The 19,914-nt window shown below is 40.2% G+C and overlaps 1 protein-coding gene across 1 annotated transcript; it reads right to left on the minus strand.

Moving 5' to 3' along the window:
• Positions 1-1,217: 1,217 nt before the first annotated feature.
• On the minus strand, positions 1,218-19,067 carry ANO9 (anoctamin 9). The gene is made up of 25 exons (XM_053448663.1): positions 18,816-19,067; positions 15,993-16,046; positions 13,578-13,691; positions 12,620-12,762; positions 12,272-12,321; positions 12,003-12,061; positions 11,643-11,728; positions 11,315-11,449; positions 11,039-11,135; positions 10,862-10,922; positions 10,281-10,363; positions 9,845-9,949; positions 8,844-9,008; positions 8,563-8,599; positions 8,132-8,243; positions 6,625-6,682; positions 6,445-6,542; positions 6,012-6,166; positions 5,533-5,685; positions 4,946-5,093; positions 3,875-3,982; positions 2,527-2,620; positions 1,972-2,084; positions 1,592-1,669; positions 1,218-1,377 (listed from the first exon to the last, which is right to left on the minus strand). Exons 1-25 carry the CDS (start codon positions 18,819-18,821, stop codon positions 1,350-1,352), a joined length of 2,340 nt encoding a protein of 779 aa, XP_053304638.1. The 5' UTR covers positions 18,822-19,067; the 3' UTR covers positions 1,218-1,349.
• Positions 19,068-19,914: the final 847 nt, after the last annotated feature.

A 19,914-nucleotide genomic window follows, 5' to 3' on the forward strand; every position in this document is an offset into this window, starting at 1 on the left:
TATCTTTTTAGGGTATTAAAAATGATAATTGATAAGCCTGAGGCTCTATGGGGTAGGTTTGGCTTTATAAAATATCTTTGACATTTTTTGTACATTTATCCAAACATTTTTATGTTTCAAATGTAGTTTTCTGTTACTGAATCCACTTTGTGATGTTAATGAGTATTCGTATTAACTCAAAAAAGAAAAGTGTAATGAGACTGAATCCTGGCACTTTGGGTCCATAGTCTAACACAGACATGCAGCGTTGGAATAGTGTATCATTAACCATACCTGGCAGCATCCAGGCTCCAGCTACCCGGAGCCCTCACTTTTCGGGATGTGGGTATGCGGTCCCACTGATGTTGCGCACAGGGCTAGCCCCACACGTATGAAAACTGGTCACGGTGAGCTGCACCCAGAGTTTCTCTGTGATAACCCAGAGACGTGGCACTCCACCCGGACTATGGCTCTCCAGCATACTGTAGTACGGCACTGTCCAAAACGCTATATGAAGTGAAATTCCAGTGCAAAGTGTGATCACTGTCTGTACCGATTTCCCTGCTTTCAGCACCAGAATTGCTCTTTATACACAATAACTCTCAATGACACAAACGGATCCACACAGCAAGAATATACCAACATCTGTTAATACAAGGATGGTGATAAATGGTGGCAAATAATATGCAGATATTGTAGAGGACACCAAAAAATCCAAATGGAAAAATAATGGAAAGGAATACATCTAGAGAGATGCTGGTGAGCAACAATTAGCCTATAGATCCCAAGAGTAGCTACAAAATAAAGTCCCTGCACTCTCAATCTCATTATTATTATTTGTCCGTTTGTTTATAATGTGTTCTAAGAAACATAATGTAATTTTTATTACACAAATATATAAATGGATGAAATCGGGTAGATAATCTTTTTCCTTTTCAATTTTTCTTTTGAAAATGCGTGCTCCGAGTCGATGCAGTTTTGACGTAGCAACATTTAATTTTGCATTTTGGTAGGAGCAAAGAATTTACTGGCAGAAAACAGTTCGGCCCATTTAACGGACGCCTTTTTGCAAATGCACCTCATTCTGAGAAAGGATGTGACGCCAGCATGGGGCAGTGCCTCTGCTTCAGCTGCCAGGATCATTGATTACAGCTCTGAAATTGAAAATCCATCTACAGTTCTCTAACAAACACTATCTAAAAATGGTGCGCATAAATAAGAGGGATAAATAAAAGGGATTTTTTTTACAAAAACATTTTATTGTACAAATCAAAAATTACAAAAAGTGGAAGGTCCTGCAGAGGACGAGACTGGCATTGTGCTTTGCTGCAGGTTCTACTTTGGTCCCAGCTGTGGAACAGATGTGGTTGTCAGACCTCTGTTGACCGCTCTATCAAACTGAAGAAAAGATTTGGTGAGACCCACCATGTCCCGAATGTCATCCCACCCTCCAAAAACATCTACCTTCTTGCACTGGTTCATAATTTTTATGCAGACATGGCTATTTTATGATCCTATCATATAAGTAATACTTTTGATAGAGTAGTGGTCCTTGATTTCACCATATTGTGTTGGGGGTTTATTACTTGGGAACCAACAGCATTGAAATTACCTGAGGTCCACTAGGAAGTCTCTGTCAAGATGAGGGGAGCTGTCATTGGGTATTTCATCACTGTCCTCTGGCATCATTCTGTAGATGTGATGAGGGTGAGAGTTAGTGTCCCTGGCAAGAGGGCTGTGCAATGGGGACATGCTAACCCGGGTGGGAAGCGATCACTTTTTATTGCATTTGGTGGTGGATAGGGTCCTGCACTTTCCCTTTTTATGTTTTTGTAATATGTTAACTTTGTAAACAACATTTATAGTTCTATAGTCATAACTTTTCCTCTATGTTTTTTATGCTACTACCAATTCTGATTGGCTGATCTGGAACTGACTACATTTCCACTCAAGAGCCTGAGACTGCTTGTAGGTGCTTATTGTGGTTGTTACCTGAGTTCCTCCAACAGGTCCCTGTGTTTCGCATCCAGACTTCTATTCTTAACTGCCTGAGGAATGTCCGGAACAAACCAAGCAGCAACAAATTTTATACAAACTGCCACGTGCTGTTAATATATTGAAGATAAAATACAGAAATTAAATGCAATCAGCCTCAAAACACAAGCAATATGTAATGTATTTAGACACAGTTAGACATTATAAGAGAAACCAGTATGGGGTTGATTTTTCAAAACAGTTTGAGCAAAGACATCATCACCTTTTATCTCTAATCACAAATTCTAACGTGAAATACTATTTTTATATTCTGTTTACCATTGTGCAACTCCGCATATGTTGGCATTATATAAATCAATATAATAATAATTTTCTATCCAGACAAAGACAAAGGCTGGGCACTACATAACATTTGTGTCATTCAAAGGAGCCTGTCCATCACATTGGAAAACCATCCAAAAATATTTAATAAATGAGTAGCATTTTTTTGTAGCACATCAAAAGCACCTGTATTTCATTGTATAAAAAAAAAAAAAAAAAAAAAAATCTTACCTCGAACACAATAACAAAAGCAAGCCTGGCAGCGAAGATATGCCAAAACTGCACTGAGAAACTATAATCATCCGAGGAACGATAATCTCGATACCTGTAGAGATTAGAGAAGAGTAACTGCAGTCACCAGTATAAGAACAGCGGCGTTGGATCACTTCAAGTTACAATCTGGGACATGCTGTGCGTGATTCAGTTACCCATCTAAACTTTAACAGAGGTGAAAAATGCATGGCCTGCGGTTCCATAACCTGTCTAAGATCACATTCTCATGAGTAAAGTCTATATGATCGCTAAAAATCGCTACTATAAAATTCAAATCTGAGTGATTCAATGGACTCCCTTGAAAACTAGCAAGTGTTCAATGGACACATTTATCTGGTATATCTAGACAATCAGTGGGCAGTGCTGGCTGTGTCCCGCAAAGGTAGGCAACAGGTAGCCCACAAGTTCCCAGCCATGCCGTCGACTACTGAAGCACGTAGCATGTCAAAATCTTCTGTCGGTTGTAGCATCACTGACAACAGAGTTTATGGGCAGGTGTGTGTAAAGGCAGTGTATGTGTACATGTGTGTGTAAGAGCAGGGTCAATAAATTAACCTCTGTAAAAAAAATAGCTGGAGGAGCAAAATATTCCATTCTTGCCTCGGGTGTAAAAGGAGCTAGCTACAGCTTTGCTCACAACAACCAGGTAAAGCATGAGAGTTTGCTGCTCTGTCTCTGCACTGTAAACTATAAAGAAAAGCTTTTGAGAGTTTTCCTATCTTTCTCAGGTCTGAAGCAATACCTGAGGGAGAGAGGAAACCTTTTAAAAGTTTGTCTTTTAAGTATTATGTCAATCCAATAAACATATTGCGATACTCTGGTATTTTGGCATCTTATTTATATATGTTTAGTTTTTCAGTGGCATGATTTAGTGGTGGGACTTAGTCACGCACTCACCCCCCAGTTTTGACTGTGGTATCTTATGTTCCTCCCCTATATATTATTCCTAGAGTCACCACTGTCACCAAACCAATTAACTTGTGTAGATATAATGGACTTGGACCCACAGAAAAATTAACAGTAATTACAGTACATGTGAAAAATATTTGTAAGATGCACAGTGCCTAACATTTAAAGAAAATGTATGGAAATTGCACGGGAATAAATAATACAGTTAAAATGTCATTTTGGGTGCAGCATGTGGACATGTGTAAATATACAGGAATACAGGAGGTGCTTCAGAGAAATCTAAACGGCTTTAAAAAGGGTATGGTCAATACCTTTTACATATATCTCCTTTATGTTGCTGTTTGAGATATATATATATATATAGCTCTAGTGTAATGTATGTATAAGGGTTACTTACCTGCATTCTGTAATATTGGTGTATACAGAGCGAGATACCTCTGTCAGACTCTCAAAGTCGCTAGTGCGGAATATGGATAGACTTTGATTAATGTATCCTGTGAGGCAACTGAGAAAAAAGAAACCTTAAGACATAATAGCTGAAAATTAGAGGGCCAGACATTTCCAAGTAATGAAGGTTAACGCAGTGAGAGATTTTGAACATGTATAGGATAAGCCACTTTCCTGAGTAGAAGACCAGAGCTGGGACCGAATAAGGCTTTTACAGCAGGAAAAAGAAGTGAAGCCTTCTTATCCGTCATGAAATTCTAGATTCATGAATAGTCCATAGAAGTCTGTCTATCCTCCGACGTCACAGTTCTTGTTTCAGTTCATAACAGACCTTACTGTCAAACGCCTACATCTCAGTTTACCTTCTTCTATATAGTGTACCTATGGCGTAACTACAGGGTAATGGTCGCAGCTGTGACGGGTCCCGTGGCTCTAGGGGGCCCAGTGCAACCCCTTGTCTCCTCGTACCAGTTCAAAATTGTTTAGAAAGGGCCCTTCCGACCTGGACGTGACCCTGCGTTAAAACGCAGTATGTGCGAGCAGCCGGATATAAAGCTGCTGGAGAGGTGAGAGGTAAGTGGGGGCTTACATATATGTATGTATATGTGTGTGTGTGTATAAGCATGGATGTGTAATTGTGTGAGTGTGTGAGCACAGATGTGTAATTGTGTGTGTGTGAGCATGTATGTGTAAGTGGGTGAGATGGAGTGTGTGTGTACGTGTGTTAGTGAGTATGTTTGTGTAATTTGTGTAAGTGCGTTAAAATATGTGTGCCAGAGTGTATGTTGGAAGAGAGGGGGGGCAAAAAAGGCACAGACAAGTTGATTGGGGCAATGATGGCACAGACCAGCTGTTGAAGTGAAGGGGGTCCCGGGGCAATTTTCGCAGCAGGGCCCTGTTTCTAGTTACGCCCCTGTTGGTACCACATTTGGCCATATTACTGTCACAAAATTTTAATTGGTACCACATATGGCCGTATTACTTCTCTCTCTCTATTATTCTTACAACCCCTATGCCTTACTCTATTTTGTCTGGGTTCCCATGGGCGCAGGGTCCATATGCATGTTTGTATATGAGTCTGGGAATGAAGTCAGATGTGACAGCAATGACCAAGCCATTGGTGATCACCGCAAGAACCCCAACTGCTTCTAGAACCTGCAGCCAAATTCCTGGAGAAAAAAACAAAACACTTAAATCCTGACATTAGATCACAAATTAGAAAACACATTTCCATTCTGAATCAACATGAATATCTAGGATTTAGAAATGCAGTTTTTTATACCACATTTTAGTTTAGCACTAAGAGTTAGGTATAAATTAAATACCATTTTATGCATCATTTACATTTGACACATCATGTTTTATTGTTAAATCAACATAAACCCTATTTTGTGTAAAATCTAGGCAATGGTCAAACAATGCACACGTGTAATTTAATGAACTGAACACATTTTAGCTATAATATTACCCTCAGCAAACACAAGTCTGCTAAACATCTGAAGGAAACCCATTTGGTTCACCTTTGGTGGGCAAATAACATCCAAAACCTAACTCTGACTAGTTATGAGGCTTTTGGATTAATAAAGATGGTAGATTTAATGACGTTACCTATGTCATTAGCTTTCCTCGGCACTAGGCGGCGCTGTAAACGTGTCATTTTGATCGCATCCAGGCGGATCTCAAGAACATTATTGATGAAGGCCAAGAGCGGAGCCAGAGGAAAAGCAGCCACAAAGATGGTGGTGAAGCTGTACTGAATAACTGTGAATAACGACAGAGAAATTAAGGGTACAAATCATCAAAAATGTTTGACTATGGCAACATTTATCAATAAATTGAGTTAGTCAATTTACTTAAAATTCATGGAAAAAAGTATCCTATAGGAAAGGTTTCAGCTAAATTTAGTACTCTGGATAATGAGTAGGCTATGCATTCATTCCACCCAGCAGCCAGGGAACAACTAATCAACTCTACCAATTTACTAATCCATGACCTAATAATCCACTTTTTACAATGTATCATTTAACCCTCGCTCACTCCATTATTTAGGTATTTGGGAATGATGAGATGTCTCAGGAGGTGCTTACCCATCTCCAGAAATTCATCAAACAAGCTGAAGATGTGCACGGTACCCATCCTATAGTTAGCTCTCCATGATTCAAATGCCTGATCTTCAGAACCTTTCTCACTGTGCACCTGAGTCCTCCTGTACTTTAGGGAACGGAACTTAAACCGCAGGCACCTGCGGACAGAGAGGATTCATGAATAAGAGAATTGAGATTAACTCTCTGCCCGACTATTGATAAACTTGTAAAAATGGTCAATATGTTGTGAGTTGGTCCTTCAGACGGAGGATGAAAAATTGCATATCAGGGCTATTTTCAGACCAGCTCTGGTCTATGTAGAGCTCTATGTGTTTGCGTTTAGTGCGATGAATGAAAATAAGCTTAACATGAGCTGTAGTTGGGTCATTGTACAGTAAAAGGAGGTGAAAGGAGAGCAGCCCATGGTAGTACTCACGGGGAAAGAAACTCCACGCAGTTGCTGAGCGTCTGTTTAAGTATCATGATGATACACATCTGTATGAAAAGGTCAGTAATGCAGCCACTAGGGTGACACTACAAAATGGAAAAGTTACAAGCACATATTTCATCACATCCCATCTCAAAATATAATGTACGAGATAACATGGAAACCTACTTCTTCCAACCTCCACTGGCCTGCAATCCTCACATAATTTCCTGGATGCCCATTTATCCTGGGAGGAAAAAAAGAGAGGTAAATAGGAAACACATTGAAACTACGGAATTGTATATATGGGTATCCCTGACAAATTTCTCTTGGAAGAAGGGTTGCGTTGGCCTTGTACAATGCATAATCCAATGTGTGAAAAGAGTTTGAAGAAACCTTACTGATTTAACTATACACTATACATTGTCAACCAAGCTCTTTCTCCAGTAGAACCTTGCTTGGGCTGGCCTTTCGTTATGATTAGTGAAGTCAAGGAGCTGAAACATTCTCCTGTCAACTCTCCCTTTAATGAATAAACCCCACTGCGTATCAAACATATCCATCAAGAGTATTCCAATAACCAGAGCACCAGGCATGCCAGACAGGTGCCTGGGGAACCTGAATCAGGGGGAGGACTGGGCAGTGTCATATTCTTTCTCAGGAAAAAATACAGTTCTGAACTGGTGGAAGCTCCTTTGCCCCATTGGGACCCAAATAATGATGTCGCTCTTTCCTCGTTTGAACGTAGAATGTTTGCTGGGTGTGTGGGTACTGTTCTGAAGGCCAATCATATTTAGATAAAACAAGAATCTAAAGCAGTGCCGGTTAGCTCAGGCTTTGTTAAGAGCCTTAGAGTTGGAACTCAAGGACTCTATCAAGAGAAAGTATGTATCGTACCACTCTGTACTTTATGGACTTTTTCCAGGAATACACACTGAGGGCGCCATTGGCGATGCTTGGTGCTTGGACGCTTTATGGTTTGCCAGGAACAGCCTGGTGTTGAGGAGGGAGCAGGTCACAGTCCGTGACTGCCACATGCTTATCCACAGCCTGCTGAGAGACTACTCTATTATGGGCAGTCTAGAGGCTGAGGACGAGCCCCATCCTCCTCAACCTCCTCCAACTTTTAATCTCACCCACTCCATTTTCCTAGGTTGCTTCCACAGATGTGCTAAACCATATGTGCCATGTCTGGCATTGTAATAGTACATAGCTTTTACTGTTTTTCGGAGCTTCCCATAACCTGAAGTTGTACTGTATGTGTGATGCCCTGCGCTGCTTATAAGTAATGCTTATCGTCTTTCTGATTTTTTTTTTGTTTGTTTGTGTTCCTATCTTCCTTCCAAAGAATAATCCCTGGCTAACCATCTATTTTAACCCCTTAATGACAAAGCCCGTATATGTACAGGCTCAAAATGCATTGTTTTCAATGGGTTTAGGGACCGCCCATTGTCCTTAAGGGGTTAAACCTGAAACCATCATGAAGCCTAAATGGTTGTAATTCTAGACAGTATTCTGATGAAGTTATCCTCATTGCAGTTACAATCCCTGAAATAATTGTATAATATATGGTTATAATTGGCTCTTTGTCATAATAAATGTGTGTATGCTGAACTGTTAATAGCAGTAGTAATGTTCAGGTACTGCACATTTGTATTCGTGTGAATAGACCTTACACCATTAGGCAGAATAATACCTTCCCAGGAAGAACGCCACATAGAAAAGAGACGAAAAGTGGGTGACAAACTGAAAGGTAAACACTTTGGTTGTAAAGCTGTTTTCTCGATCCGTGAACGTCCGAGGTTTCTCTATGGGGGAGAAAATAAAGACAAATAAAACATTGGTCTAGTACAGGTCTAGTACTGCCTTTTTCACCATGTGCTAATTATTCTGCCACTGCTATGCAGAATTTAGGCCATTTTCACATGTGTCCTGTTCTGTCAAAGCCCCTCAGCCTTTATTTTCTAGCCTTTTCTAATAGTTGTCCACTTCTGAAAGGTTCCTGTGATTTCCTCTCTGGCGAGTGAGGTAACAGCACTAGGACATTGTGTCACACTTGTCTCCTCGTGCAAATGCCTTTATCTCATTTATCAACCCAAAAGTCAATAGTATTTTAAAGGAACTCACCAAGATTACATAAATAGGTGGACACAGCGCGGTTCACCTGGAAACAAAAACAAATATTGTAACATTTTGCTAAGACATACTAAAAGTCATACTAGTGACCAAATATGGCCTACAAAGGCAGCCTTTTAAAACTATAAGGTGACAAATGAGAATAATGCCAGAGAGAGATGTGAATATGATGGCACTATATAAATGAATTAATACTATTACTAATAATAATATTCCCCTTTCATTTCAGAAATCTTGGGATATACTTGGTGTCTAAACCCAAGTACATGTACCTTGGTCATGATGACGATAGTTAAATAATGAAGTACGGCTCCAGACATGACAGCAGCTGTATTGGCATGGTCACTCAGGAAGGTCCAGGATGAACGCATGAAGGATACAGTCACCACCACTCGATAAATGACAAGCGCTTGGGCTATTCCAATCAGCACTGCTATCTGGCATAGAGGCAAGAGGAGAAAGGCAATTATTAGAAGACAGTTATTTGCACATATTCACAAAGAAAATGGAATAGACAGGCTGTTTGGGGCCACTGACCAGTTTGGGACAAAGATGGCACAGATAAGCTGTTTGGGTGCACTAAGAAGCTGTTTGGGGAGAACGATGGCACATACAAGCTATGTAGTGGCACTGACAAGCTGTTTGGGGAGAAAGATGGCACAGACAAGCTCTTTGGGGGCACTGACAAGCAGTTTGGTGTCAAAGATGGCGCAGACAAGCTCTTTGGGGGCACTAACAAGCCGTTTGGGATAATGATGGCACATGCAAGCTTTTTGGGGACACAAATGACACAGGTCATGGGTGAACTCGTGGGCCAGGGGCAACTTTCGCACCATGATCGTTTGCTTTTTAGCTATGCCACTCAAGCCTTGTGAAGGTGACCTCCAGTCCTGTTACTTCGTTACAGACTCATGGAGCTCTGTGAATGCCTTAAAGTACACCGCTAGCCAGCTGAACTCTGGAGAGTGTCATTATGTGTCTCTTTGTTAAAACACCCACTGAATCTCCAGGGAACAATTGAGCAAGTCCTCAGGTGGAGAAAGGGAGGATAAGTGCTGGCATACAGCAGTTTACAAATTAGTTCAATATACATTCTTGCAAAGATTCAATTTTTGTGGGTAATTTTACATTTTAAAGGTTGGGGGGACAAACATAGGATCTGCCCCAGGTACCAAATAGTAGTTCATTGTCTTTCAGTGGTCATATGATCTACGGGTGTCTCACTAAGATATGGGTGTCTGAATACACTACAGTGTTATTTTTGTCATAGTACCGTAAGTACAACTCCCAGCAGCACAAGAGTGGAGCGTATATACGAATGCTGATGCTTCTGGATTTCACAGTCTGGGTTATTGATCAGCTCCAGAGCCAGCTCCTCCTGCAAAAACACAAACTACATTCACAAAACAGGTTCTGCACACAACAGATGGTAACACATGCTGCCCAAATCATGAAATCATTGTATATAGTAAACATGATGTGCAATACAGTTTTAGTGTATTGCATGACAAATGCATAGTACAAACCGATCCCTCAGCACAATACCACTTACTCATAAAACACACCCAGTGTAGTCTGCTGCATGCATGAAGAAGAGACAAAATATGAGCATGAGTGCCCCTTAAATCAGTGGGTAATTTGCTTACTGCACATACAGCACACATCATTGTGCACTCCCTTCGACAAACAGTCCGTTATCCCAGTGTTACCTCATCCTCATCCCAGCTGTATAGGTTCCACCCGGAGACATCCCTTGCTCGCTGCCTCTTCCATAGCTCCAAGAACACAGTGGCTACAGAAGCAAAGAGATGACAAAATCATCTACCACCACCCTGTATATTATTGGCCCTTCCATAATGCCAATGACAAAGCTTGAGAATGCACTCAATCTCATATTGTTTTCTAGAATATGAAATGAGATGTGTAAAGAATACCACAGCCTAGGAAATGGCCTACAAAAAATATCAAACATGGTAAACTACCATTATCAAGCGTAGATAGAGAACTACTAACAAGAAGATACAAAACCAACCCATACAAAATCTAGGTAATGGTGGAACTGTATATTGTGATCTGTTTACACGTATTATCAGTGTCTTGATGAACTTGTGCTTGGAATGTTAGCTTACCCTAGCCATAACACGGAGTTCTTTTTATAACTAGACGCTGACATTTTATATTTTAATATAAGGTCTTATGTAATCAAAGAGCTCATCCAATATTTTCTGAAGAAGATCTACGGGAATTTGTGGTCTATAGTAATGCAGAAAGAAAGGGTTCATCAACCTACCCCAAAGAGCCATGAACATTGCAAAGAAGACTGTGCCTTCATTGTCAAATAAATGTGTCACCTACAGGAAGAGACAGACACAATGGTACTTGGATACACGTTTGTCATGTACAGAATAATAAATGGGAGGAAGGTGAAAGAAGGTCCTAACATTTATTTATTCAGATGAATACCTACCTTGGCATAGGTACATGTGTCTGACAGTGGCCAATACGGACAGTTCTGATCACACAAGGGACACATCAGGGTAGTATTGGCTGCACAGATCTCCTGGCTGGTGACAAGGATAGTGGAAAATGATGTCACTACATATAAAACAAACTAAAAGGGGGGAAGGGTTTTGACCTGAGAAATAAAGAAGGGTTGCACAGAAGTCAGGACAAAGATCATATGCTTGAAGTAAGAGATGCCCTATAGAGGAAAGAAATAAGCACTAAACATATCTAAACTTACCTAATCTTGCTTGAGTTAAAATGCACAAATCCGTACAGGAAAACCACCAACCCGACCACTGCTGCTGGGAATAGCATGATGGTGTACCACCCGAGCCACGCAAAGTACAGAGCCACCTTCTCCCCAAAGTATTCCCTGTAACACAGCATCAATGAGTATGACCTACTGAACCAAGCAGACTACAATGCCGTCCCTACCCTGGGCATGATACAATGCTATTCAGAATTCCATTAGCAGTTAGGACACAAATAATCCCCCATCCCCAGATGCCTCTATTTCCATTTTACATACACACAAGATGCATAAATTAAACTCTTAGATGTTTCACCTTATCTCGGCCACAGGTTGTTTGTATATGACATCCCGCCATCTCGCCCATTTCCGTTTCAGTTCATAGCCGCAGGAATCATTAAGCTACAACAATAGCAAGACAGTGTTACATACTTTGTTACAAATGAAAACTGTTACATTTTACAAATATGACAAAACGCCACAATAAATGTATTAAGTGTAATAATAATGGATACATGTTCCCCTAGCAATGGGGACACTTCTGTATTCATAACATTTCAATTGAATTCCAAAGGGGGGAATAGATGTATTGTAGCTAAATGGCCAAAACATAACCATGAAACCGGAATAGCAGGGACAAAAATGTAAAAAAAACCCCAAACAATCTCAGGCTTACCGAATGCAATGGGAAACAAGTCTCAAACACACCAATGTCTATGAGGTTCTGTAAATTCTCTATAGAGGAAAGATATATCAACAATAATATTAGGGAAAACGAGAACAAGAACAAAAGAAAACAGAGAAAGGAAGTAAGAGAAGAGGCTTATTGTAGGACAAGGTTCTAAATATGGAGCAATCACCATGGAAACCAATGGAATTACCACGCTAATTGATTCAGGGAGTAAGCAAAGGAGACAAACATTACAGAAAGTGGATAGAACTTACCGTTTGTCCTAATGCAAGTTTTGTGTAAAATGAAATTCACGATTCGAATCCTGGAATGAAAAAGTAGGCATATCTGACACTCGTGCGCATGATGTGACTGAAACCCCATTTATTCAATACTGTTTACACTAAAAGATAAACTATGGAGGCAATAATTGGAAGCGCTGAATACTTGAATGTAAATTGTCCAGAGCAGTATTGTACTTAAGGGGGGGGGTGCCACTTGTCAGGGAGGTGCCAGCTAGGCCGAGCAGATGTCTTTGAGGCTCAACGGCTAACTAACACGGCAAGATTATATACCGACTTCATGGACAGTTCTGACATATGGGGTAGAACTGAGAAAGTCACCTGCTTGTCGGAAACACATCTTCATCAAAGTTCTGAGTTAGCCCTGTACTCTGATCTGGGTTCTTTAGGAGTCGGACATATTTCCTGAAGATATCTCTAGGTGCCCGAATTCCATAAAATAACTTTTTCCCATCTCTAACTTTCTGCAAGAAAACAATAAATAGAAAAAGTGAATCTTTGCTTTTTCAAAAGATGAATGTGGCATAGTGGAATAACACAACCCCCACCAACCATTCATTTTTGAAAACAAACACCCCAGGGTATTTCAGGTAGTGGTATTTTAGCTCTTTCCATGCTCTTATTTCCCACACACATTGTATTTCAGGTATGAATTCATAGCTCTTGGTATATGTCACTGACAAACACCACCACAATATGTATTTATCTCCTGAGTACAGAGATACCACCCATGCATAGGTTGGGAGGTTCTTTTAATTTTGCAATCTAGTCAGTCTGTGCTAATGTCATATTTGGGACATCTTTGAACCTGGCCAATTAAATTTACCCCATAAAAACATACCACCACATGGGTATTTCAAATGCTAGTATTTTAACGCATGCCATGCCAGGATTTTTGGGAGAATAAAGCCCTAATTTTAACAATTGTGCATAAAAATAAGCTTTTTCTTTTTCTATTTTTAGATTTTTTCTTTACAATTTGTTCCTCTGATGGTGACATCATTGCATAATTTTTTGAAATGTTAACACGTTTCTATTTATTTTTGTTAACTTTGTTTCTATTTAATTTTTTTAATATATTTTACTAATCACATTGTGATTAGAAAGCTGGCCTCCATTGACTTGCATGATTGAATGCAGTACTTGCATTCAACCATGTCCACAGATCACCAGGAGGGTCTGGAGAGTCTTGGAAACTTGTATTTTTTTAGTGGATGCCGCCATCTTGCTAGAGGCAAAACCTCTCGCAATGACTCTTGTGGTCACAGTGCATCCTCACCTTTATCTTGAAGCGTTTCTGTTCCAGCTCAGCAAAGTATAGACGTCTCTTTTCCTCCTCCATGCTGTCAAAGGAGGTGCAGTTGCTGACCAACACAAAGTCCCACTTGTATTCCTGATAAAATTGGAGCATAAATACTATATAATATTGTTTTAGACAAGAGTTTCACACAAAGACATTGCCATACACAGAATGCAAATGAGTCTGCCCACAAGGGGGCTTATTCACTAAAAGGGGAGTTTCGACTTTAACTCCCTCACTTCATGATTCATTATGAAGGGCCAGTACTGGAACATTTCTCCAAAAAAGAAAGGCAGAGCTGGCCCTGTATAATGCATAATTTAATGAATGAGACTGGAGAAATCTCACTGATTTCACTATACATTATACAGGGCCAGCCAAGCACTTTCTGCAGCACACGCTAGCTGAAATTGGTCCTTCATGATAAATAATAAAGCCAAGGAGGTGGAAGAGCAAAAGCAGAGCATACGTGAACATAAGTAATATAAAGAGCAATTATGCATTTAGTAAAGAAGCAATGTTTATGAGCACAAGTTTGTTTTAAAGAAAACTGCATATACAGGTGCAAGAATGTGATGTGAACCTCAAATTACCTGGTCAATAAATTTGATCTGATCTTCAGCTAAGCTAAGTCAGCTTCAGCTTCGACAAACAACATACAAGTGATTACACATTTTCATGTCTTTATTGAACATGCTGTGTAAACATTCATATTACAGGGTGGAAAAGATATTTGAACCCCTAGGCTAATGATTTCTCCAAATGCTAACAGGAGTTAGTAAACCTGGAGTCCAATCAATGAGACAAGATTGGAAGTGTTGCTTAGAGCTGTTCTGCTCTTAAGGAAGCAATAACAAAATTATCTGAACTATAAGGCTAGGTTTCCACTTGGGTTTTTGTCCTGCGTTATTTTCTTGATGAAAAACGCCAGGAAAAACACCAAGAAATCTGCCACTGCATTTACCTGCGTTTTGCCTGGAGTTTTTTCTGGCGTTTTAGCGTTTTAGCTTTCTGTGGAAATTGCTTTTTTGACCTTTTTTTTCCAGCCTTTACACGTTAGAATTGTCACCCAGCTAAAAGGGATTAGGATAAATGGCAAGTATGGGAGGTCCCGTCGATGCCGATGGGCAGTCCTGATGATGCCCCATTTAAATCGAAAATGGGCGGGGAGGATTCGGGTCTTGACCCGGAGAACCGGAGCTTCACCCGGCAATCTCCGGGTCAAACTTGGAGAGTTCCCAGGTATGATTATGAGCACTGACAGGTGAAGTGAATAACACTGATTATCTCGTTATCATGGCTCCTGTCACTGGGTGGGATATATAAGGCAGCAAGTGAACATTCCGTCCTCAAAGTTGATGTGTTAGTAGCAGGAAAAATGTGTAAGGACCAGAGTGACTTTGACATGGGCCAAATTGCAATGGCTAGCTAGCATCTCCAAAACTGCAGCTCTTGTGGGGTGTTCCCAGGCTGCAGTGGTCAGAATCTATCAAAAGTGGCCCAGCGACAGGGTCATGGGTGGCCAAGGCTTATTGATGCAAGTTGGGGGACGAAGGCTGGCCCGTGTGGACAAATCCACAGGACCTACTGTAGCTCAAATTGCTGAAAGTGTTAATAATGTTCTGAGAGAAAGGTTAAGGGGAGCACAAAGTGCATCACAACTTGTTGCTTATGGAGCTGCGTAGCCTCTGACCAGTCAGGATGCCCATGCTGACCCCTTTCCACTGCCAAAAGCGCCTACAATGGGCACATTAGAACTGGACCACGGAGCTGGACACGGAGTGGGGACTTGGCGAGTTCAGGTAGTGTGAAGTGACCTGCGATAAATGTGAGAGAGAGAGTGTGGCGTGCAGCCACATGTATCCAGCAGGAGCATCGTTTATCAGCTGAAGGCCTTAAAGCGCCCCACCCATCATATTATGTGGGTAACACGCCATGAAACCCAGCTTTAAATAAATTATTCTCCTTTATAACAAGAATGTATTTATGATTATCTGAGCCTGTACTTTGAACCATTGTTTCCGGATTACATTTATGAAAACAGAAGTTTTATGACTGGTCCGAGAAAGGCACATGTCTACACAAATGTGTTGTACTTTGTACACTAGATATATCTTATCGTGTTTTCACCGCCATTTTATCTTTTTTATATATTAGCCCATGAGCAAGGAAAATTAGTGAGAGAAAAAAACGTCAATAAAAAAAAATAAAAATAAAGAAAAAAAAAATTTTGATACAAAGTTGAAAGTGAAAATAACGAAAGGGAATCTGAAAGGAAGTCCAAACGCATCGACCGCCATTTATACAGCGAACAGAACAAGTGTAAATTATATTCTATATCACCAATATTATAGAAAAATATTCAATCAAGATCTACTATTTCCAGAAACTCACATTTTCGAAAGGATCCAGAAGCAGAAGATTCTCCTGCCAGGGAGTTGAAGGTTCCTGTAAAGAATAAACGGAGGGGGTTGAATCTTATTTTTAATGCAAATTTTAAGGATTTCATACTCCAGCAGAAACCTATTCACTGGCCAGTTACAAACGCAAACACACAGAAGGTTATAATTATTATTATTTAGTGATTTCTAGAGGGACCTTTGCTGTGGGTATTTTCCTTCAGCAGGCAGGAATGAAGGCTGGTAGCAACCTGCTCCATGAGCCAAAGGTAAAAAAAAGTTGTTTTTTTTCCCCCAACAATAGAATGGTCTCCCTGTGACTTTAATTCAGTTCTTAATTTCCCAGGGTTGTCCCCTAACTTAACATTTTAGGTATATATTGGAATAGGTGACAAGACCAAGTAACATTAACAATCTCACTGCTGTAATTCTACCTACACAAATATCATGAGCATATATTTGAAATTTTCCTTTATAAATGCATATTTCCTATTCAATACAATGGTAAGGTCATTGGATCTTACTAAACGTATTGTGTAGTGTATATTGGAGAAAGTACTTGATTTTTGGGATTAATTGTTGTTCATGTGTGTATATCTCAGCACCTTTTCCATCTATTTAACTTTTCTGTAACAGAAAAACATGTTCTTATTCCGTACATTGCCTAAGGTTATATACAATGCCTGAGCAAAATGTAACATAATTCATTCTGCCCAACATATCACGTGACCAAAAAGGTACGTGGCTGTTTGTGGGCATGGCCAGGGGAGTGGCTTCACAAGACTTCATCTATCGGTCCATTTTGGTGGCCTATAAATAGCTATTTATGTGGCAAGGCTCAGCGGGTATTTTTTAACTAAAATACATTTTTCTTCTAATTAACTGAATACATATTTCAGTTGTTTCTTCCCACATTATAATGACTTTCATGACTGTAGATCAACTCATACCCAACATTCTGAGCTCTTGAAAAGAGAGATGTCAGTGGAGGGAAGAAGGACGGAGGGATATGGAAGCACCATCGACTGCCCACTCCATGACAGCATCCTTACTGCAGAGAGCTGTGATATGACATCATATCCAGGTGCTCCGCCTTTTAAAGACACGCCGCTGCAGACAAAGATGAACTATGGAGGCTGCACTCCATGGTTACAATATAGCGTTAGCGGGCCAGGTGAGGAGATTAGTGATCTCCCTTTTAACCGGCCCATTGAGCAGGAGCGCTGCATGGAGTCTGAATGACAAAGATGGCGATCATGCTCCCGGTTAGGCAGAAGAGGGGCTACCAACCAATCGGACCTGCTGTCCAAGGCCAAAATTTGACACTGAACATTTGGGAGGGATGAAAATTGGACCCCTTTGTAACAACATATTTATCTTCGGCGCTGCCCTAGGCCTGACCTACGGCATTGTACCCAGCTGCCCCCTCTGCATCGTCGTCCTAACTGCTAAGCTTTGACTACTAACAATGCACAATTTTGTAAAAGAAAAGTTACTAAGTGACCTGGTTTTTGGCCACCTTTCAGTAGTGTATATGTGTAGCTTCCCTGCTCGCTCATTGATGCCTCATGTCTACTGTGGTCCAATTCAAGCAGCTGGACTGTAATGCAATTGGCTATCTCACTCCATTGCCATTTCCCTTCGTGTGTTACCCAATGTATCATAGAGCTCAATAAAGAAAACACTGGGTTATTTTATTGGTAACCTTATTATATTTTATTGATAGATATATATATCAAGCCATGTGTCTATTAATGTAAAAAGGCCAGTGGGAGGGGGCATTCTCTTAATGTACATCTATAAGTCTATTATAAGTTATTGTAGAAGCATCATATGTATCCGTGTGTATGTACATGTATGTATTTATTTTTATTATTTAATTATGGGTTACGGTAGCAATAGACATAAACTTGTAAGCTACACTCTATGCCCCTCTTAGTATGTCTTAGAGGACATAGAATTTCTTGGCAAATAAGAACCACTTGACCCATCTAAACTCCTAGCTATGAGGAGTAAAACCATCAGTCATTAGTCTCATCTCAGATGATCCTGTCCTATCTATCCTATGCATGTTTCAATTCCTCTGCCACCTCTGCTGGAAGGCTAATCCACTTATACAACACCCTCTCAGTAAAGCAAATCTTCTTTACTTTACATCTATGCCTCAGACCCCCCCCCTAGTTTAGATATATATCTCTTGTTCTCGCACATCGCAACCTTTGAGTGTGTGATTCTGTTTTTGTTTTAATTTAGTTTTCGGCCCTCATTATTACAGAGTATGCTGGCACTCTATAAACAACATTGAAAGCAATTGTTATTGTATGGCTGTTATGTGTTATGGAATTCATGTGTGAATTATGTGTAAAATATGTTATGTATACTTATCTGGGTTTTATATGTTACGTGTACAGATCAGTGTATTATGCGATATAAATACTGATCAGTGTATTATATCTTATGTATACTAATCTGGGTTTTATACATTACATATATGATTAGTGTGTTATATATGATGTATACTGATCTAGGTTTTATACATTACCTATATACTAATCACTGTATTATATATGATGTATACTGATTATTGTGTTTATTGTATGGTTGTTATGTATATCAGTTGGTTATTATATAGCTGAGTTGGCCATTCATGTCTTGTATTAGGGATTAGAAACTAGGCAGCCCATCCTGATTAAGCGTAATTAACCTAATCACTCTGTATTTACCTATTACCTCTATAAACCCATACACTTTTTAATTCAGCTCTTTGCACCTGGCGCTTCCCGTGTTAATTTTCAATATCTGCCTGGACTGCACTTACCTGCATTTGCTGGGGGTTTCAGCAGCTCTCATACAGGTGCTTGGATGTTGGCGGAAAGTCCTTGTCTCCTGGTGGACTCCTGTCCTGGTGGAGTGTGCAGTGCTAGGATGAGATACCTGCTTTACATGCTCCTGGGTTGTTCTGGAAATCACTGGGTTCAACAGCAATACCCCAGTCCCACAACGACTGGATCAATGCCCTCTCCCAGGTAAGTGCCCCAAGTCCTCTGATGGACTCCAAGAGAGGACATCTATCGCTCCAATGAAGTGTAAATGTTGTTGGAACCACCAGACCTTCTCTGAGAAATCCCCCGTCCCCTCTTCTCTGACTTCATGAGACTCCTCACCTTACTTCCTTGAATAGAAGTCGCTCCTCCCTTTGTGCCTGGAGCTGTAGGTGGAGGGTGGAAAGGTGTTTGGGGCAGACGTAGCAATGGAATGTATAGCAAACGCTTTCTGATCTGCAGCACAATAGATACCTGCCACGCATCTCCTCCTATGCTACAGAACAGCCTCAACATGTACAGAGCAAAGGGGTTAAACTACAGAACATATCTGACAACCTTTTTTTTGCTGAGTAATTATTATAACAAATAACTGCGCGGCTTCCTTCCCATTCATCTACTCTGCCTTTACCTTGAAATGGAAAGCTTCTGTGTTTGCGCAGAACAGGTGGCAACCGGTCCATTGATTTAAGGCACAGCACCTATTGATATTGTCACTCCTTAAATACATCAACGTGACAAGAGTAACAAAAATCCAAACGCACTGAAACAATAACGCCTACCTTAAATCATTTAAAATTCTTTATTTCTGTTAAGGAAACCCTAAGAGATCACAAGCATTGCTTGGAAAGTACAAAGAGAGAGTGGAGAGACTGTATAATTATTTACATACATAAAGGATTTAACAAAGTGCAAGGAGGAAAGTTTATTTCAAAGGAGGAGAAATGTTAGAACAAGAAGTCATAATCTGAAATAAGCGGAACATCCTCCCAGCAGAAGTGATAGAGAGAATTAAAATATAAATGGAATAGGCATATCTTAAGTCTAAGATAAGACCTGGAACTGATTAAGGTTTAAGTATGTACATTAGGAAAC

The sequence above is a fragment of the Spea bombifrons genome, chromosome 10, assembly GCF_027358695.1.
Source record: "Spea bombifrons isolate aSpeBom1 chromosome 10, aSpeBom1.2.pri, whole genome shotgun sequence".
Classification (NCBI taxonomy): Eukaryota; Metazoa; Chordata; class Amphibia; order Anura; family Pelobatidae; genus Spea; species Spea bombifrons.

What these genes read in the sequence shown, in the direction of transcription:
- ANO9 (XM_053448663.1), bottom strand. An exon ending in TGCTGGGAGTTGTACTTACG is followed by an intron (nt 9,009 to 9,844) that starts GTACTATGACAA and finishes CCTCTATGCCAG; the next exon opens with ATAGCAGTGCTGATTGGAAT. An exon ending in ACCAATATTACAGAATGCAG is followed by an intron (nt 2,621 to 3,874) that starts GTAAGTAACCCT and finishes TAATCTCTACAG; the next exon opens with GTATCGAGATTATCGTTCCT.